The 21,974-nt window shown below is 42.3% G+C and overlaps 1 protein-coding gene and 1 long non-coding RNA gene across 4 annotated transcripts in view; both read left to right on the forward strand.

Annotated features, from left to right (window-relative positions):
* Window positions 1-2,584: 2,584 nt before the first annotated feature.
* The window catches only part of LOC136436233 (glutamate receptor 2-like), a 49,967-nt gene continuing 30,577 nt past the window's right edge, over window positions 2,585-21,974 (forward strand). The window contains exons 1-3 of one of the 3 annotated variants that reach the window (XM_066430034.1): window positions 2,585-3,255; window positions 4,615-4,818; window positions 14,159-14,179. In XM_066430034.1, coding sequence (XP_066286131.1) covers window positions 3,156-3,255; window positions 4,615-4,818; window positions 14,159-14,179 — 325 coding nt within the window. In that variant the 5' untranslated portion in view covers window positions 2,585-3,155. The remainder of the gene's footprint in view (window positions 3,256-4,614; window positions 4,819-14,158; window positions 14,180-21,974) is intronic. The other 2 variants (XM_066430032.1, XM_066430033.1) reach the window with 2 other exon arrangements.
* Window positions 14,469-21,039, forward strand: LOC136436230 (uncharacterized). Its single transcript, XR_010756022.1, has 2 exons — window positions 14,469-14,796; window positions 19,868-21,039. It is a non-coding gene; the product is annotated as an uncharacterized lncRNA (long non-coding RNA).

Here is a 21,974-nt window from a genome sequence, read left to right on the forward strand (position 1 = left end):
AAATGCGTTTTGCAAAAGACATCTCAGAGATAGTCCTGGTTCCGTCGTGTATCATCCGTAACGTCGATTAAGTACCAACACAGGTCAACCCTTCAGGCTGTTGCGGACATCGTCGACTTTGAGAGTTCACCTGTCAAAAGTTCAGAATACGTTACACTGGCCTTTTGCACGATACGCTTGAAAGTTAAGTGGATGTTAACTCTTCGTGAGGGATTAGTACTCTGCATTATTAAAGTAAGCACCAGGGGATTTAAGTGTTTGCTGTTACGCCGAAAGAATACAGATCTCAGACGTAATCATTGTGTTATTACATGTAAAGACGAAGTAATATGAAATGAAGTAATTAGGTTCTCACTACTGTGATGAAAAATAGAACCTGGCCTTATTGATTTTGTTTGAATCATCATAAACGAGGACAAGCACATATTCATACATTTAGGTTTATACAGTCTATGTATATTACTTTTCTCTTTCACTCTTCGTATGTATGGCAATCTGCAGGATAACAGACATTATCTACAAACTTCAGTGGTAGTATCAAGACGTTTTTGATGGAAAATATTTGTAGTAGTAAGTAATAGAACTTTCTGTTTACCATTTTGCTGAAAATTTGTTCTGTCATGTACAGAATGAGCGTTCGTTCAATCTAAATGTATGAAAATGTAAAATTTGTAACACACGCAGAGGGCGAGAGAGAGCTAGAGAGAGGAGAGAGAGGGATAACGAGAATTCCAACACACAGACTTGTCTTAAACAATACAGCACCATCCCCACAGACACACCCGACAAGTACAGACAATTGGATGATAGTTTCCCTGTGTAAAGTGTTCTGTCTGGGGGAAATAGTAGAGCGTATTCTAGTCACGCCATACACACCCACAATCCTGATAGAGGGATTAGGCAAGATGAGAAAAAGTTGACGCCATCGCGGCGGATTTACACCTGTCTACAAAGCTATTACGTTTACATTTAGGTGGTAACTACCTGCGTGGCTTGCTGTGGCTTTGTAGTCGACACTTATATGTTAAAGGTGGAATTACCCCTTTTTGCCCGAAGGAAACGGACTGGGGTTTGATTCAGACGGGTACGAATGAAAGCGCATACTCTGTTATCTCGGAGGCACTAGGCAATGGCTCATGCATCAGCGGGCCCGTTGAGCCACGTACCAACTCAGCATGCCCGTAGGGCATATGGTAAACAAGATGCGGCTTGCACATTTACTCTGAGCACTTAATGTAAAGTAGTAAAATGTAGTACTTATCCCTCTACTTGATCATATTACCGTAACCGTATAAAGATCTAGACTTTATGTCGCTACCTATAATTAAAACAAAATTGTGTTTTGGTGATTGGGCCTCGTTTGGTCCATTTACTCATTTAAAATTAGCCAAAGAACCTTTCTGTTTTCCTCATGTTTCATCGCTGTGCACCCTTTTCTATGAGATATTAAAGAAATCTGTTTCTGAGGAAAACCAAATGTCTCCATGATGTCTGCATATCACAGATTGTCGCATGGCGGCGCTGTTGGCATTTCCCCCATGAGGGTGACTGTCGCAGTGTGCGCAAACAAGACAACGTGACAAAAAGAAATTAGCGAGACGCAATGACCTTGAATGTTTGTTCACACGACGATACCAATTTTTCAGGGATGGCCTATGGGTGATTATCCTGCCGGATTCAAAAGAGTGAGAAGAATGTACCCGGAACGGTTAAAGCCTAGTTTATGGCTGTATCATCGGCAATAAACCTTAGGGACGTCTGCGGAGGAAGTTGTTTTGTAGGTTATATTGATTTTTAGCCTGCGTCAAGCGTTATTACATCACGACTTTCCATAAAGCTGAGGAAAAGATCACCTCCACGGTGCGTCTGGCAGGGTTTTTTTTGCTCGTTCGTCATTTAAACACTGCATTTATCAAACTTGCCAAATGCAGTATTCGTGACGACAGAAATCTACCGGATAAAAATAGATGTTCTGTACCTAGCATGATATATCCTTGTGTACAATACATGTATGTACAATTTGTGTAGGTCCAAGCAATGAAAACTCAATGGAAAATATTTGCTAAATTATAGGTTGATAAATCCTTGTCTATAGCGTACTTGAGGTTTTCTTTAAATAGCGCTAGAGTCATGGCGTTCTGGAGCCAAAGGTAGTGAAAATTGATAAAATACCAGGCCAAAAAGAACGAGACAGGGACCCTCGGTAGGACACACCTTACAGAAATGGTGCAAATCTTTGGGAATATCGCAGTATTTATTGCACACCCCAGGGTATACCGGTACCTTTGTCCTTTCCTGACAGCTACAGATGAAGTAACTCGTATAAACAGACATAAATGTTGATATACGTGGATTCAGTTCTGTGTTATGTGAAAACCAAGTCTCCATGGTGATTTTGGTGCATGATTTTACCGGCGATTTTCCAAGAGGTAATCTACCGGCATTGAAATTTACCACCCTTTGCAGCAAGTAGTGCCGTCCTTCATAAAGCCGGGAAACGTGTCTTCTCAATCGGGTAGGTTGTAAATTTGTACTTCACCCCTCTTGGGTAATGGCATAGCCCGGCGTTGACGCTTAAAGTCCATCTCTACGCTTATGTCCCAGTCCTCCTCCCACCGGTAGCCGGGATACTCACACCTTCCAGTTAGTAGTACAGTCTCACTGGAGAAACCGTACTAGGTATCCACCCTTCAAACCAGTAGTCTCTTCCCGCTGTCGTTATTGCAGATTCATGAGCTGCAGCTGTAGCGATGCCCGGCAGAAGCGCCCATGTAAATGAACCTATCACGACTGCAGGCCCAGAGTGAGTACACAGCGAGTGCTGACAGCTCATCATCGTTAGCTGTGTACGAGCAGGGTCGGAAACAGACATGCCGGATACGTCCCGGGAAAACAGGTAGATTCTGTTTATACTAGCGGCGTGCTGATGTAAACAATGTCGTCAGTTTGAGCGTAAGAGACATTCGATGAAAGGCCATAACTATCCGGAACAATATTCATCAACTAAGCAGCCCTGTCCCTCGTCCTACACCCAGCACGGCGTGGTGGGCTGAATTGATGGATTAGTACATCAGGACAAGACAGGAGCTCCCGAGACGGGCGGGTAAACCACGGACCGGGGCACACACGCATGCCTTCCCGCGGCCCAGAGAGACATGGCACCCGAAAGACTGACGCCCCGGCCCCGGTTCCTCCTCATCCTCCTCATCGCCACACTGCCTGCTGTCGGAGGCTTTCCTGAGAAGGTCATTATAGGTACGTGAAGGTCCTTGTACCATCCTTTTTCTTACCTTGGGCATCAGTTCATTCTAAAATGCACCTGCTTGTAAAGCACATCTCCTCAAGATGGCGTCTCGTAAGATCACCCACTCACTGAATATGTAGTGTACCATGCTTGATCGAATCAGCGGATGTGTCTATCACAAGACAGCGATTCCCAGGTGTTTACTACAACAGTTCCATGCTCCTCTTGACGTCATCCGATTCTGTGAAATATCATAGGCTTTCGTAGAAAATAAAGTCTCATTTTCTGAAGGTATCGATCGGTGCTTGGATCTCTTTGATCAGCTGTAGAAAGCCATACCTTACATCAACATTAGCACGGCGGCAGATCGGAAGCTGATTCTCTGGCCTTCCATTCTCGGCAGGAGAAATACGAGGACCTTAATGACTTGTAGCAAGGTTTCCAATCAGGACAGATGGTTGGCGAGGGAATAAAATTGTCCCATTAATGAAAGCACTAACTGCATGTCCGTGTCACTGAATTTATGGAGTCGATTTCGCGAGGCAGAATTGTTCTGGCCTTGGTGCTGAAGTAATGACCGGTCTACAGCAAGTAGGCGGAATAACAAGTACATAGAGCACTTTCGGAAAACAAAACAGTAGGGGCTACTGCTAAAAGGTACCAGAGTAGAGTTCTATCAATAACAGTATCCATTATTACAAAGTACTGCCATTCGTTTTATGGGCACTGTGACAGGTTTGGTACAATTATTCAAAACGTACATACGGTGAGTCGTCAAAACATGGCAATTGATTTTAAAGTTTATAATTTTTGCATTCAACATACATCAATATTATTGAGAAGCTTCAGTCAATTTGGCCAAATCTCAAAGGTGTCCAAAGCTTCCATTGCAAAAGGAACATTGACGTCTGATGACCGTAGGCGTATGATTGAAAATAGGCACTAAATAAATATAATGTTTCGTGAATACCATGCAATAACGAGAATATGTTCAGTTAGATGTGTATGCCCAATTACATATATTTGTTCATATATATGCCTGTTTACTATCACCTATAACAGACCGATGCCGATGCTCTGTCAGTTGTAAAATAGGTGCCTGTTATTCTGGGGTTTACACGACAAGCTTCATTGGACGTTGTTATGTGTGCTTTTGATTGTACACGAGCTCTGTCGTGCGGAAAATAATTCAGAAAACTGTAGACTGCCGTGAAAGTCAATCGTATTGTTTTAAGATCCGCAAAAATGATAAATACAGCCCAAGTGTCCAGAACATGCCTCACGTTTGTGCATTTTTAATCATGCACCTATATTAGTGAATACGACTTGCTGACCGTTAATCTCTTTTGAACCCTGATGCTTTCCTGCAGGAGTGATCGTACCTAAAGGTTCGGAGGAAGAGATGAGCGCCTTCAGATACGGTCTAGACAGCTTCAACGGGGAGAAGACCACGGACATGAACATACGGCGCATCTTCGTCCCCGACCAGTACCGGAGCTCCCGGCAGCCGTTCCGAATGCAGGACAAAAGCACGTTTGTGGACACGTCCGACAGCTTCCAGCTGGTCAAAGGAGGTGAGAGCTTTCTTTGGTTGATAAAGTCCTTCAACTTAGAAGAACCCTGTACTTGGTCACTAGCGTGCAGTTGCTGAACTTGCGTTGCTAATAGGCCCCGATAATTTGTAATGTTCAAATTACTACCTCATTATTGTATCTTGTGCTGTTTTTATTTAAATTCATTTCTATCTTTGTATTGTATATCTTGTTAGGTTGACTTAAGTTGAATACCATGTCGATTCATTTATATTGGTCATTTATATTGTATTATCATGTTTTGATATTGTGTACAGTTTTGTATGTTTCGGCATGGCGGCCTTGAAAAGGCGACCTCTGCGGGGGTACACCTGTTCCGCCATGCCCTCCAGTTTTGGATAAGTGAAATAGATAAATGAATAAAGTTCACGCAGCCCAAAAGTTTACTCTCCAAGAAGAGGTTGGTGGGGAAGATTGTGACCGTTTTATCATATGCCCCGTTTTTCGTCAGCTATCCCCCTGTTATTTGAGCCTGCGACATGGGGCAGAGGTTCGTGGGGATAGCTGACAAAAAACGGGGCATATGATAAAACGGTCACAATCTTCCCCACCAACCTCTGCTTGGAGAGTACAAAAAAACAAGAATGCAATATTCACAAAAAGACTCATCGATACAAAGATGTTCCTACTTGCAAATCTTCTTGTCAAGGTCAAACGGAACACTGAATCTAGTAGCGCTAATTCACCTAAATCCCCTGTGCAACCCTTTATCCGATGCTTGATAAATTGGGTTATTGAGAGAAGGTGCTAAATTCAACATCAGAAATGCCTCCCGAACTTCAAGTTTGAGAGACTCAAGTGTTCAGAACACTGTGTAAAAGCTTCGATAACAATGCCTGTCGCGGATAACGGTGAACTAGCGTTACATTTTTGTTTGTATGTCTTTTTCACGACTTGTCTGAGGCATGTGTCAGGCAACAGCAAACTCAGTTGAAGCGTGATAAATAAATGTCCCGGTGTCTTGTAGGGGCACGTGAGAGATTGGCTATGTCCACGTCTACATGACCGCTTTGGGGTTCCCGATCGATGGATCGATCGGATGAAGTATTGCTTCATTTGGGGACCTCCCAATCATTCATAAAGTACCAGGTCAGATGAAATGGCGATGACCTACTTTACTGTTGTATCTGATGTAGTTGAAGAGCCAAAAATAGCAAGTAAAACAATTACATCAATACAAATATCAGGAGCAGTCAATAATGCCTATTCCACTGTTGCAGTTCCATGTAGTAAACTATACAGTCGTTAAACGTAACCTAAGTTGGTACTGTTTGGCAGTCTATCACGAAAAGTTGATATAATGAGAAGAATTCCATTGAAATCAATCGACTTGTGTAACACAGCTTCCGCCATTACGTATACTATACACCATCTAGCGGTAGATAACATAATTCAATCAACAAAATATAACCATCATATATGGGCAAGCCTTACATGATTATACTTCTGTCTTCGGACATCGTCCCCCCCCCCCCCTAATATTCAACTAGGGGAATATAAAGTAAAAGGATAGCCGACATTTTTGTTTGGAAGGTTTTCCAGAGATTACACGATGCACTAGCCATACAGACCTTTGAGTGCCGCCGTATACAAATAACCACCAAACCCCTTAGGGACTTTGTGCCTAAAATATGCATATGCCAATATTAGAGTGTATGTCAGTTTACAGCCTGGGCGGAGCTGAACGCTTACACAGGGGATATTCTATTTAGCGTGATGGATGACAGCTCTACCAGGGAGCCTTCACATCTAGGACAGTCTCACTTCTTTAATCAAAATGCTACACCCTGATCCGGTACAGACCTTTGGTACGAAATATAGCAAAAGTCCCACTAGCAAAAGTAGGTTTATACTATAAAATTAGATGCGAATTGTCAATAAGAATAATGGCTTATTGCTATTACAGGATGTTTAAACAATACACCTTAATTGTACCAGATGGCAAGGGAAAAGCTCGAGATTTATGAAAGAGGGGCAGTTATCATGCAGCATAGACAGATCCTTCAAAGTATGCATTTCGCCTTTCTGCCGAAGGCACGACATACTCTATCTGCTTTGTGCGTTGCCCGAAAACACATTTTTGTCTGGTTCTATCTACTGAAGTTAAAAAAATACCCTGAAGCTACGTCACTATGCAAGGTAACTAGGAAATGGCGATCGTTTCACAGTCGATGATATTTGCATAAAGGAACTAATGCAATATCAAATGTCACAATGAAAAATCCCCGAGTATCTGCAAACCAGGTAAAAAGCATGCATCATAGTATGCAATGTTGGTAAGCTGTTCCCTTCTAGAAGAAGATTTAGAATTCTGGCCATAGCTCTATGTCTTCTTCAATTGAGCGTCTTATCTTCTCTGTATTTGAATGTATGTACATAACGATCGTATGCAATTAACGGGGCAGGCAGAAGCTAGGCCTATCTGCAGTATAAGGTTTGTCCTCCCAGAGGTGTTGTAATCTCATTTAGAATGACCTTTCAAGCCTCGGTCTCCTAATGATATCCTATGGACATAATGTGTGATTACTTAAGCATGAATTTCCTTTGACCAGGAGCATTGTATTCATCAGAACTTGATGAGCAAGGGGTTTTGGGGTATTTGTTTTGCATTCACCTACCGTAAATGGTGTGGAGAATTAGACCTTAAAGGTCAAATAAACCCTCTCAGTGTTTATATTTTGGTAGTGTTCTTACATGTTTGTTATTTTCGTCCGCCATCTTTGTTCAGAACCCATCACTGTGTCTGCTTTATGCTAGTATTAAGAGCTATTGTTGTAATTTTCTTCTTTAAGTAACAGCGAGCTAGGCCTCAACTACCACAGGGTGTATATGCCCAATACATGAACATATTCCCGATATTCCACCACTGGTTCCGCTTCAACACTCTCATGCCTCGAATCTGTAAACTCCGTGTGGACTAGATCCGCGCTACGGCGTGAAAGACATGTAAAAGCGTGAAGAGTTGTGATCAGACTGTTGACACGTACTCTATCCAGCTGGCATGAAGTTAACGTTCCGCTCTTCATCCGCCGCTACCATCCAAAGCAATTTGCCGCAAGGAAACACGCAACATAATATATGTTTACGTCAAGCACATCGGAATGCATAAACTTGATTGTGAAACATTCTCGCCTTAAACATTATTGGTGCAGCAGTATGTTAAATACACATGAAAGTATATGATGAGCAGGCATGTAAATACTTTTATATGGGTACTGGTGATGGTGACATTCCTTACCATGCTCCAGTGGACTGAGATTGGTGTCTCACGATTGATCCGATTCTGTCCAATCGAGGACAGGAGCTTGCGCTTTTTATGTAGACATGTTGGTCATTTCGGCCAATCAGGAACGACCTCACGATATAGAGTTTTGGTATAAGAAAATGGAGCATTCTTCTCTTTCAAAAAGTTAGGCAATAGGTCGTGGATTCCAGTCTGTTCCAGTTTGCAAGGTGGAGCGTCAAAGTCAGACGTGAACACTCTAACGGCTTGTCTGCTGGCCTTTATCAGACAAGTTCGAAGGTTAGAGATACGGGGATGAATGTGCCGTGAGATTCATTACGCGGCGTGGAATCATGGCCGCGGACGCTCATTGTGTCTACCTCACCGATCCTTATCGCACGATACGTCCACGTAGCTAGACTGCTACAAAATTTAGTATGTGTTGTAGGGTATAGAAATACAAAAATAAATAATTGCATCCGTGAGACCTTGATGAGCAGATGATGATGAGATAATGCGTTGTGGAATGTTTCATTTCATGTCTCTTTCTATTAGCCATATGTGATATTGTTCAGTTCACTTCTAGCATGCCTGTTCTTATAATGATGAAACCAACGTGCATCATTAATGCCCATTTATTTGCAGAAGCTTACGACATATCATACCCAAACCGCCTTTTGTTAATGTTTTATAAGTACATTTAATGTGGCCAATTCATACCGTGCATAACATAACACAAGTGCGGCTAGCTACAGAAGACAAATAATGATTATGTCCAATTGATGCATGCATCTCAGCAAGACGCCTAAATAGTTCATCCTTTATTGGCATATCCGTCATGTAGAGGCGGGGGTTCGGGAGCGCCGGAGAATTCCGTCATGATTATCAACACGAGAACCTCCCGCAGAGGTGGAACCCATGGCGTTACATTCGGCGTGGCAAGGAAGCTGCGCTAACTAGCTATCTCCACACACCATATGGCGCCTCTTAGTGCAGCCGCTGCGGGCAATTGTCTCCTTATTACAGTTACCTAGGAGGTCGGCGGAGCTGCGAGCTACTGTTACTTACGTGACATCACCAAATAACATATATTAACCCGCACTCCGGGACAGATAGCATCAAACTTTCCTCTCCGAATCTCTTGCATGTAATCTTGTTGCTGTTGTTACGGGCCTGATTTGTTGCCGGGTCGGTTAATATGGGCACTCCCAGTAGGGTTCGCGGAGCAATTTTCTTTATTAATAAGATTGCGCCCACCACCGTTGTTCAATCGACCGTTGCAGGTTCTGGGATTTGTGAGACATATGATGCAATGGTGCCGCCCGACGCACGCATGCTTGGAAGCGCGACGGGCGGCAGGAATATTAATCCAAGAGCACAGCACGACAGGCGCGGCGACAGGGTGATTAGGGAGAAGGATGCGAGATTCACAAGCTTTTACCTTATTACCATCAAATCAAGAGAGGATTTCAGTCGGCGTGATTGATCTGCATGAATAACGCTGTTCCTGATGGCGAAATCTTCTTTCGATCAGCACAGGATGCTTTTAGTTTTCCATCGTTGATTGCCCGTGGTGAAGCGAAGGTTCACGACGTTCTCTTCTCACACGGAGATAGTTATCTTCGCATGCAGATAAAAGTCTAATAACATGTTGAACATGGCCTGTTGCCGGAAAGATAATCTGTATGTTATGAGAATTCGCAGGATACATATTCACCACGTATATCACTGAGACAATAGACACATTAGTCACGGCTCTGTAGTTCTTCGCTTTGCTCACGACGCTCTGATTTTAGCCGTGAGGCTCATATCAAAGTATGGTTTATTCTACGTTATTATTATGATTAAATCTGTTGGACGTTTTCCATGTGCCTCGGGACTTATTTTGATATGCTCTGTTCGTGAAAAATTAACTTAAAACACCACAGATATGTGTGGACATTTGATATGCTTCATTTAGTGCACAAGTGACATTTCGCGTCCATACAAAGCTCGTCATCCCGCTAAGTGTATCGAATATCGATAATGAGAGATGCCTCCGGCGGCAATCTTGGGCTCTCATTAGGCGCTTGAGACTTGCATAACCGTCCTCTGTTACAATTGCATGGCTAATAGAACGTAGCAGTTGACATTCTGCGGACGTTTGTGGACGATTGCAGCAAATTTGATTCAGCGCCCGCGCTGCGCAATTTCTCCGTGTCTGCTGTAAGTCTGAGTTAAAACATGACTTTTTTTGGGCATAACAGTTAAAATCTGAGAAACCATGAAGAGAATCCCGGTAACAACTGGATGATGAATGGGTAACAGCGTTACTGTGTGAAACTGCGCAGCAAGCCTAACTGAAATGCTGACGAAATAGTTATATAAGCCGTCATTCCCCGGTATCTACTTACCATCTACTCTCTGGGCGAGGAAATGAAATATCGACAGCCCCAAGAGAGTTCCCTTGCCTCTACCCCGTATTCAATGATGCAGTGTAGTGTGACTGGTGTCATTAATCCAACAACATCTTCACCACAGGAGATAACCTTGGGAAGGTGGAGGGGCAAACGAACGCCTGCATGGGCGTACTCAGCACACCGTCTCTGACGTATTGAATCTATGTCTGTTGCCGAGAAGCAACCATTGTACGGGTGACAGCACCAGTCTATTAATGGACAATCATTGCCGACCTCTCCTCACCAGGAGCACAATCATCGGCCGATCTGGCTATTACTATAGAGACTGTCCATTCATCTTCTGTGGTGGAATAGAGCCTGCAAAGCCAAAGTCAATGTTACGACTGCAAGCCATTTTATTTCAATTGCTCAATGACCGTTCAATTCTGTTAAATATTGCTAACTGGTGATAACTTATGTATGCTTTGTTTTGGTTCACTGCGCAGCAGCCATAAATAATCCTACTGAAAGTTTGGCAGCTCGCAGCGAAGATTGCATCATCCGCTGACAGGCTATTAAGATATGAAGGCCAACATGAGGCGGCTAAATAGCGTCAGGCAAATTACGACCCCTGACATCTTAGTAACGTTAATAGCACCATTACAGAAGAGGCCATAAAATATAAGTCTATGGTTCGTTATCTCACCATAAGGTAATAATGGCCCAAGCTTCGTGTTTCGGCTTTCTGGGCAGTGAAATATATTGCTCAGTTGATGGTCTTTCTGCCAGAATGTGAACTGAAGGATGGTGCTGGTTCGTTGTGCCACGTCCACAAGTCAGTTTTTCAAAGCATGAAACGGCTCTGTGGCAAGCCAAAGGAAGTCAAACACTAGATTCATTTGGTGTTAATGTATTCTTTCACTCCATTCATGTCTACATTTTCTACATTTAATTTAATACATCGCCGTACATTTTGTTTTCTGGATGCCTCCAGGGCGGAGGTCATATTTTCACGGCCGCAGACTGTACTCACGACCGTTGGGCACTTTGATAAAGGCCAGCTACTGCTGCGGATTCACACTTGCACATACACAAACTGGGCATCCATTCGGTAGACAGCTTCAGGCTAACTTTTACTTACAACTTTATCAACTCTGTCATGTTCAGTCTCCAGAAGTTGGTTGGGGAGATAGCTCACGAAAGTTTGATCCACTTCTCAGGAAATTGATAGCAGGTGGGAGACCGGAAGCGAACGGCCCAGAATGATCCATATTACACACAGATTACTGAGAGCTGCTGGAGGAAAAAGGCCTTTTGACAATTGTCAGCGTGGATAGTTGAAATGGGCCAGTTATCGCGCTGGGAAATACTGTGTTAATGAAGACTTCGATGTACTGTTGTCTTGGGAGAGATGGTCTGTCTCGCAAGGATTGAGAGTTCTTTAATCACATTTGTAAATGGGTCGTTGATTTTACCAAAAACATGTGAGAGCAAATTTGTGCTGCTGAAGTAGCTCACTGTCGGAATGGACGTAAAAGCCGTTAATAGACTATGAAGACCGTTCAGTAACAATACGTCCACGTTGCTATATATTGCTGCATGTAGTGATTGCGCCCAATATCCAATACGTAAAGCTTTGCTAAACGCTTAAATTGGTCGTTAACTGTGCATCATAAAACTGTAACCGGTCGGCCAGAATACATTGATAGCGTCGTTATTGGCACAGAGCCTAGAGGCGAGTGTTTTCCGGCGTAAATCACGACGAAATGCTGTCAGGCCTGAGGCGGAATCACGTGTCCTTCCTTGCCCACTTTAGTCTCAATATCTACTAAAGCCCTATTGCCGGTACAAGATCCTTCTCCGTCTTGCGTGAGCCACATGGGGTGGTCTGAAAAATGTACTTGTCTTTCCGGCTTATACATCTCAGTGATTCTTTATCAGTTCTGTGCAGCATTCCCGGATATCGCGGTCCTTCAGGAGTGTCTACCTTAATGGATCTTCCTCAGCCACTCGCTTACCGGATTTTGGGATGGATTCCCTGCCCGCAAGGTCCTCGCACTTCCTTCTGGGGACCCCACTTAATTACCGTTTTCTTACACCTCTGGGACACTTCAGACTTAGATGTCCACAAACTAAACTTCTGGCTATTGCCTAGCTAGTTTCAGCGGTCCCTAGCTACCTGCGCGTGGTGCTCGATGGTAGACTTTTGACGTATCTAGTTCATGGATAAGTTTGCTTTAAAGATGACAAGACTGAGAATGTGGCAGCTGCCGTTGAAGGAATAGATAATGGAATTCAGAATAGGGGATTATGATGCTAACCTCTCACGGTATAGAAATTAAGAATTAGCGCCCATGTTTTAGAAAGAACTCATTTATGCCTGCATTCATATCCGGCTGCCACAAAATTCACTGTATACTTATTTAGTAACGGAAATAAGGTTTGATTCAGGTCAATCCATCTTTGGCTATAAATTTTAAATTTCTGATCATGCAACTCATTGTGGATGTGGATGTGTCCAGGCAATTTTTTTTATGTGTAGGAAAACCCGCAGCCAGTGAGACCGTGTAGTTTCCCCCGGAGCATACAGTTCTCATTGATCTGCAGGACCGCGCTGTGGTGACAATCAGGCTGCGATTCACACCCACGACCTTCTGATATAAACTGGTGTTACTGACCAATGAAGCACTGCAGGTGCCTATCGGCGGATATGGCGGCTTGCCAGGGTTTTGGGATCCCCGGGAGTGTGCGCTTGATGAGGAATTCTCCTAACGACAGAAATCGATGTACCGTGTCCATGTAGTGAACAACTCTACAACCGCAATTGTCAATATATCACCATCTTCATGCACAGTCAGCAGCTACTGTTGTGTTTATGTGCGTAAATGTGTGTCCGGCTGTGACATTTGCCGTATCTCCTGGCATCCACGCAATATTGTATCAATCATATCAGCTGTCTTATTCCCAGGTTTGATTATTCTTTTTCGCTGTGGTCTAGAAGTTGCTGTACATGTAAGGTTGAAGAAGAAAAAAAAACTAGGATGATGGGTAGCCGGTTCATGAAAAAACTACTCCCATATCCAGCCACACTAAATCACACTTGACCTCGAACCCAGTGACAGGGCCTTTCAATCTTCCAGCCAGATTCTGAACGCTCTAATGATTTAATTCCCAAGGTGGAAATTCACCAGATGCCCTTTCACCAGGACCACCTTGTGCTGAATTACTGTGTGACCTAGAAGGACGATTGTACTCCGAGCTTAGTCCCTTACCGGCATAGAGGATAGAAAGTCTGGATTATTGTTCTCCGTAAGGCTATTACGAAGGCATCATTAGAACCCACCAGTCACCAACCCGTATCAACTGGGAACATCAAACAAGGCCGCCTTCACTCACCGTATTACACTATGATTGTCTCATGGCGATTGGTTAAAAAGAAACCAGCTGCGTAACATATTTACACAAAATGGACCAAAGTTTTAGTATAACAGTTTGTATGCAATTGGTAAAATAAAGTCTGTATCAGATGTTTCCCGAGGTCTGTACCAAACGTTGCATTTACGCAAAATTAATTCTTTCAAAAAAGATGTTCAGATAAATGCACTATTCATACTGCAGACTGTTGCTAAGGTATGCAAACACTTCCCAACGCATTAAAAGCTAAACGGTATACATTATGGTCAATCATATATAACTTCTTTACTTCCTTCTCGTTCCTTAGTGTGCTCGAGATTCGGCCAGGGTGGTGACGGAGTTCACGCCATTTTCGGCATGAACAACTTATTCTTTGAAAATAGATGTTTAGATAAATGAACAACTGAGGTCTTAGCGCATCAACACTATACACTATACTTTATGTTCAATGATATATCTTCTTTACTTCCTTCTCGTTCCCCAGTGTGCTCGAGATTCGGCCAGGGCGGTGACGGAGTGTACGCCATTTTAGGCATGAACAACTTATTCTTTGAAAATAGATGTTTAGATAAATGAACAACTGAGGTCTTAGCGCATCAACACTATACACTATACTTTCACCCGTTACAAGTACCGTTTACAGTTGTAAGTGGTTAACGGTGACCACCGTTAGCCAGTTATAAGTGGACCAGGAGACGTCTCCTGGCTCTTGAGATACAGCGTTAACAGTAAGCACAAGCCGGGAGAGATGGGTCACCGAGGCCATAGATAGTGGACTGTAGGAGAAGCCTCGCGATATTTGGGAACGTGACCTCACGAGGGTACAGAACGGTGGCCGGGAGGCTACCGGGAAGTGGCCGGGATATATGTTTTCAGGCCCGCCGACCGTCCGGATCGATCGCCGTAGGTCGTCCAGCAGCAAAACTCTGCCTGTTCCATGGTGAGGTGAGCAACTTTGGTTCATTTATACCGATTATTTTTATATTGAATAGGCACAGATCCTCGTTAATTTGCAACTAGCTCGAGCTATGCCCGGCGCGTGTTAAAGGGGGAGGGGGGTGCACACATCACCGCGAGTAAAAATAGTATGGTTCTTTTTAGCCCACTGCTGTTGTTACTGGCCTCATTCATAATTTGGCCATGTTCATCCAGATCATACATGTATCAAAAACACAAAAGGTCGGTTTGTAATATTCTAACTGGAGTACGTAAAGTAACACTAAAAGACACAGAAGACTAGTCGAATCGACCAAGGAGGTTATAACCTCCTTGAATCGACACAGTATCCAGGGTTCGCGGAAAAGGCTGGCCAGGCTACCCTACCAGGCTTAGTATGTTACCCTTTCTGGGCCCCCAGGGGTATGCATAGGGGCTTGGCCTGTAATGGAATTTCCTAGAGGAAAAATGTGTCAATAAGCCCATTCACGGTTGCGACTACACATGCGCAATGTCAAAGGTGAAGACAGGACAGGACAGTATGAATCTCCAAACTTACCACATACAGTACCTGGGACTGGGAGATACATGTGCTAGTACGAGAATGAGATACTGTTAGTAAGTTGGTCAAAATACCGTCAATGCAGAAATGTTCGCGGTGGTTTGATGTTCATGGTTTTTGCAGTGAACTTTCAGCGCGAACTTAAAACCACCGCAAAACTTTTTGCCGACTTACTAGTACTAGTATGACTGTAGCGCTATTGTTACAACTGCAAACACTCAATTTTCCCTATATAGTATGTCATTCACATTAAGGGGAAAGCTATAAGCAAATTATAAATAAACTAAAAGATTACAAGAACATCGCTGACACCTGTGTTCCCACCAGAGATTTTGTTTCATGTTTGGGAATCGAAAGGCATTCAATTTCAAATTACCGTAAAGCCTGTTGAATTTCGTCCCTCAAATGCAAGAAGTCATTTTCAGATGATAGGTCATAGAAACCTGTCGTACGACACACCTGTTTAAGCCCGATCATGTTCACATTGGTCGCAAGAAGAGGTCCATAACTTTTGAATGAATTGGTGACATTTTTAGGGCAGCCTTGGATGTGTTGTACAAGATTCATAGCCTCTACCAGGCTCCGCGAGATCGCTGGGAAAATAGTAGAAATCGGCAAATAGAGTGAAAGTATGCCAGTGGTACTCCGCTATACAGTGAAGCTCATGGACCCTCTCTCCGTAGCTAACTCCCTTGGAACACTATTCACTCTATTTGCCGATTTGTACTATTTTCCCAGCCTTGTCGCGGAGCCTGGTAGAGGGTACAAGATTCAGCCACTACTAGTACTAGTACATGTATTGTCATCAAGTCCATGGTCTGATCTCTCATAGCCACACTGGAAATCATATGACATTTGTATCAAACAGTCAAAACCAACGTTGCCAGTGACCTAGGTTTTTGCGGTTACCTCTTTATCGCAAACTTAAAATCATTCTCAACCACCCCCTAGCGAAAAGTGAACTGTCCACTAATGCTTTCCTTATTACTAGTAAGTTATTCCCACTGCAAATTTCAAGCCATTTAGCTTTCCTAGCAGGGTACCTGGGTATTACAGGCACCAAAAATACCAAAAATCACCTCCATTTAAGAAGTGGACTACTCCATGATCATTTGCACCTTTAATATCTGGTGCAAAGACCTTACACCTGAGTCCTCACCAAATTTACTTGGCTTACATAGGATGTCACGGAAGACAATTGCAAAAAGCATCATTTCGGGCAAAACTGCCCCCAAAATGATTAATAATGATATTGTAACCACCTCCATGCAAGAAGTGTCTATTCTGGAAAAAGCTCCTCCTATCTCTCCTTACAGCAACTAGCTCTTCCTCACCGAATTTCATTCCATTTGGCTTTCATAGCAGTACACGAGTAAAAACAAACTTGGGGCAAAATCATTTTCATCCATCCCCATGCAAGTTGTGGGAACTTCCTGGATCATGCTTATTTCACGACAAACAGTTCAATACCCTACAGCAACAGATCTAGACTCATAGTCTCATATGGCCATGGCTAGGCCAAGGCAAGCATTCCTGACCATGCCCCTATAGCTAGCCTCTCTGTTGAGTGGTGTTGTACATTGTGCCCTATCTTTAAAACACTTCTGCAAACAGCCCACTTGACCTCTCCAAACTATATCTCACTACAGTCCACGTACTTACATGTTACTAGTTTGTGTCAGTAATACTGTAAATTTTGAAATGTTCGCGGTGGTTTTATGTTCATGGTTTTCACGGCAACCGTTTCACCGCAAACATTTTTGTCTAATACTGTGGCGTAGGGGTGGATACCGGTTCGCTGGACCTGATTCAGGCCTATATAACATCCAAAAACCGAGTCCAAAAACCTGAGAGCCAAAAACCTGAGTCCAAAAAAAAAATGAATACAGTACAAATATATTTTTCTATTTTATTTGATGAAGTGTTTTGAGTCTACCCTCTGACAAAAACAGGCATTTAGAATAAGTGCAACATTCAAATATCAAACATGTTGGTTTATCTTGAAAGTCTTCTCACCAAGAAACTTTTATAGTTTTGCTTGTCAGTATTAATTCTCTATGCTTGATATTGGTCTAATAAAACAAAACATCAACTGGACAGGATCAGGTCCAGGTTCAGGTCCCTGGACCTAAACTTGGACTCAGACCTTATTAAGCCGAACCTATATCCACCCCTCCTGTGGCGGTATCATCAGGTATGTGACTACAGTATAGCACTGCTGCAAACTTAAAACCACCGCAAACACTCTATTTTCCCCTTAGCACAAAATTAGAACCATGCAAAGTTAAATGCATTCACATTAACTAGACCACCTCCTAGTGGTGAGAAGTAAACCAGTTATTATTGCCTGAGGTACATGTAGGTAGCACAACGATATGCATTGGCTGGTGAGAAAAACTGTGTTGGCAGAAAAACCTTTCCAGTCCGGACAGCAGAAAAAAATGTCCAGGCTGAAAAGAGGATCTGCATGGGGGTTCCTGGCAACACTTAAAGCTAAATTCAGCAGGTTTAGTTTAATTCAAGAGGATCGACAACGCTTAACAGTGGTTCACATTCCTATAGAACTGGCAGCGCAGCATCATGAATGGCCCAAGGGTGCAACCATTTTGTAGGGGGGTCTGAGGGCATACTCTCCCAGAAAATCTTAACCCTCTCAAATCTTAACCCTTAATACATGTCGTATCGACATGAGGTGGGGTGCATACGAAGCATTCATGACATTCAAGGGTGCAGCCAACCAATGTAGGGGGGTCTGGCATGCTCTCCATAAAATCCTAACCCTCTCAAATGCAATTCCTTACATTTTGAGACCCAAAGTTTGCATGTTTACTGTGTCGAAACCAAGATAACCAGATGTCCTGTTGTAACTTTTCATAGGGCAATGTTGTCTTTCGACTACGCCTTGCGATTAAAATCTCAGTAATGCTGAAAGAAGAATTCAGGATAACAAATAGCAGGCTATGTAGAATTAATGGCAAAGCCGACTGGCTACGATTAACAGTAAAATAAAAATAGTAGACTATTGTCGATACAGACTTTCATTTTTAGGCGTAGTCAGTATCTCTGATTCTATGCAGGACAGGACACCTCCTCCCCCATGCAGACCCTCTCTTCAGAATGGACAGAGTTTTTTTCTGTCCGGACTAGACAGGATTTTCCACCAACATGAGAAACATTTTTGTTGTTGTTGAAGAAAGCAGAAGAACTATCGAGAAGGGGATGTGGTGTGCTGTATACATTGGTTACCTTCACATGTATGATCTCCTTCATGTTGAACTTAGTCAAGGGGCTTATGTTTTCACAGTCTAATCTTGATTGATCTTATGATGCATAAGAAAAAGCGCATCACTTTATTATTGGATAATCATATGAACTGTAACCTGCTACGAAAAAACATTATTCTTCCTCCTATGTCTAATCTCATTAGGTCGCCTGCTTGACCAGTGGTATTTAAATATTTAATGAATAATTCACATCCATACATACTGATATAGTGATAGTATCTTTTAAAAGTCTGCAAATATTGTAAGAAAGCTGTAAACTTAACCTAAACATGATCCAGTCCCACAGTATACGTAGTAAGTCCATGATGCAATTGGCCTTGTGACCCACAAAGCACAGCACTGTTTCATCCTGAAGTCAGCAAAACATTATTAAGTTAATTGCTTCGGGCTCTAAGAACTCAAAATCAGTGTTGTTCTATATCTGACTTCAAAATTTCAAACAAGTAATTCATCAAATAAAGTACAATAAAAGGTTGTATTCCTTTTTCTGATACTTAGATTTCAAAAAATATTCTATATACTATAGTACAAACCCTACATGTAGGTGCACCAGTAAGAAATAAGGTGTATAGCTCCAATTTTGAGTGCACAAAGGTGCACATGCACCCACTGTTTCAAGCCCTGTATAGCCATAGGCAGTATAGATGGAATACTAGTAGCTTCTCCTGTATTCATCATCACATGAGAATTCTAACAGAATGTTATTCCCTTTTTATACAAATGTAGTAAGAATTGTAGGAATGTGTGTGTGTGTGTGTGTGTGTGTGTGTGTGTGTGTGTGTGTGTGTGTGTGTGTGTGTGTGTGTGTGTGTGTGTGTGTGTGTGTGTGTGTGTGTGTGTCTGTGTGTGTGTGTGTGTGTGTGTGTGTGTGTGTGTGTGTGTGTGTGTGTGTGTGTGTGTGTGTGTGTGTGTGTGTGTGTGTGTGTGTGTTGACATATTTAGATCACAGTTTCTGATGAGTGAGGAGTCCCAGGGACATGTGTGTGTGAGTGCTGACATATTTAGATCAGAGTTTCTGATAAGTGAGGAGTCCCAGGGACATGTGTCAAAAACTTAACTTATGACTGCTTAGACTACACTCTGTAGTGTATTAGGTATCTATTGTTGTCACGAGACATTATATACATTGCACTTATCCTATGTATTTTTGTACATACTATAAGCACTAGAAAAAAGACAATGCATTGTCTTTATTAACCCAACCTTCAGCTTTTTGTTCTTGTTGTTTCTATAGGGGCTGACAATATTCAACCCAGACAGAGCATCAATGCCCTGTCCTCATGAGATGACAGTGAGTGAGAAGCTGACAGTGCAACAATGGATTACCTGCATCTGCATGGAGGAGTCATGTATCAACACCAACCAAGTCCTAGTTTTTTTTGAATGCATTGGGTCTGTCAAACAGCTAGTAAAAGTTTACACATGTATGAATCCTTCCTGCAATTTCAATTCCCATTGCACTGTAGACATGTATGTAATTATTACAATGGCAATGACTCTGATCCACATGCTTTTAAAATCACACCTCAATCCAAAAAACCTCATTAGATTAAAAATGTAGTAGAAAATGCCCCCGTTTTGCATGTCTCTTATATGTAACTTATACATATTCCAGGACTACATATGCTGTCAGTAAGTGTAATTGTCCACGTCTTTGACAGTTGTTTGTGCCCATGCATGTATTTCTATATGCAATAATACAGTACATAACCAATTTGAATTGCATTGAATTGTCGTTTTCCTCTTTAGTCTTTGTTTGACTGTTATCATAACACATATTGGTATATTCCAAAGTCAATCCATACACGGAGGGTGACCCAGGAAAAAGCATGTCAGTGGCACCTCAGGCATAACTGATTAAACAAGGAAGCCACGCTCTCTGTTGTTTTCTATATTCTGTCAAATATTCCATTGAACAGCTTCAGAATGTAAGGTAGCTGCAGGGGAGTTAGGATAAATTGTGTGTTTTAGATGCTCTGTTGAACATGTATAGGTATCTGAGCAGTTCCTGATTAATTGATTTCAAGCTGTGTGCATTTTGTGATCTATTCACTTCAAACTGATGTGGTCATTGCGCCAATGTCAGATGTATGTGCTGAGACCTAATGTGAGTCTTGCCTTGCAATACCGACTCATATTTATTTATTTTTACTGTAACAAGTACATGTTGAGGGTAACAAGATGTTGATATGATCTTAATAATCTAGATTGCTTAATCTTTCCATATCAGTTTGTTACAAAGTGTTATGCATGAGTCTAAGTTACCCTTGTTATGCACATGTACATAAAAAGTACAAACACAAACACTTTTCTATGTAAAAAGTTGTTGATATGGGATTCATTTTTTGTTGCTTTATTCTACTGCAGTCAAGTCAGCATAAAATAAACTGTGGTCTTCGAACATAACATGTGCTTCTGGAGTTAAAGTCAATAAAGCCAGCAGGATTTTAAAGACGATTCAGATGTTTTTATCTTTTCATGTAATCTATAGTTATCTACAATACTCAAAACAAAGCCACAATATGCATATATATATTTATTGAAGTTGTAATGTTTTTGGATAAGTCATACTAAAAGGAGTCCTAAACTCTAGAAGGGAGTGTTATTTTCCACTAGATTATGTATCAATGAATACATAATCAGCCGACTTTGTACAGAATTCAGACCCTACCCATGGATTCCCTATACGTATTCCCACTTCTTTCATGGTGAATATTTTTAGCATAAATAAGGGGGGCTTAGCACAATCATAAGGCCAGTTGTTAATAAGATATAAAGGCACATATAAGACCTTTCTTAGCCCCCCTGACATTCTTTTATCACGCCATGAATGTACATTGTATCACGAAAGTTCATAAAAAGAATGGCAGAGGAAGTGGAAAAATATAGCTTCTGGTTATGGACCAGACGGAGAGGAAAGGCCTGGGGGAAGAAGGAGACAGCATAAGTGTAACAACGAAGAGGCTTAAGGAGCAGCAGTGAGGCTGAGGGCGTACCAGGGTACGTGGGGGATATAACCTCCTTTGAGGGACGAAACGTTTGAGGGGCCTCTGGCTGAAGATCACAGCTGACTCCTTGGTGCTGAAAAGCACGTCAAGTGGCACGAGCTACCTGGCAGGTGACAATCAAATCATCCTGTACTTCCAGTGAAAAGAAAATAGAGGATCATGTGGGGAATTTAGTAAAATACTGAATGCGTTTTGATATGATGCGCACGGGACTAGTGGGTACTTATCATATATTGTAATAAGTATTCGTTTTTTACTTCGAAAAACTATCATCTATTGGTAAATAACTCCCCCCCCCGGAATTTAGGACTCCTTTAATCTTCTGACATTGTA

The sequence above is a fragment of the Branchiostoma lanceolatum genome, chromosome 6, assembly GCF_035083965.1.
Source record: "Branchiostoma lanceolatum isolate klBraLanc5 chromosome 6, klBraLanc5.hap2, whole genome shotgun sequence".
Taxonomy (NCBI): Eukaryota; Metazoa; Chordata; class Leptocardii; order Amphioxiformes; family Branchiostomatidae; genus Branchiostoma; species Branchiostoma lanceolatum.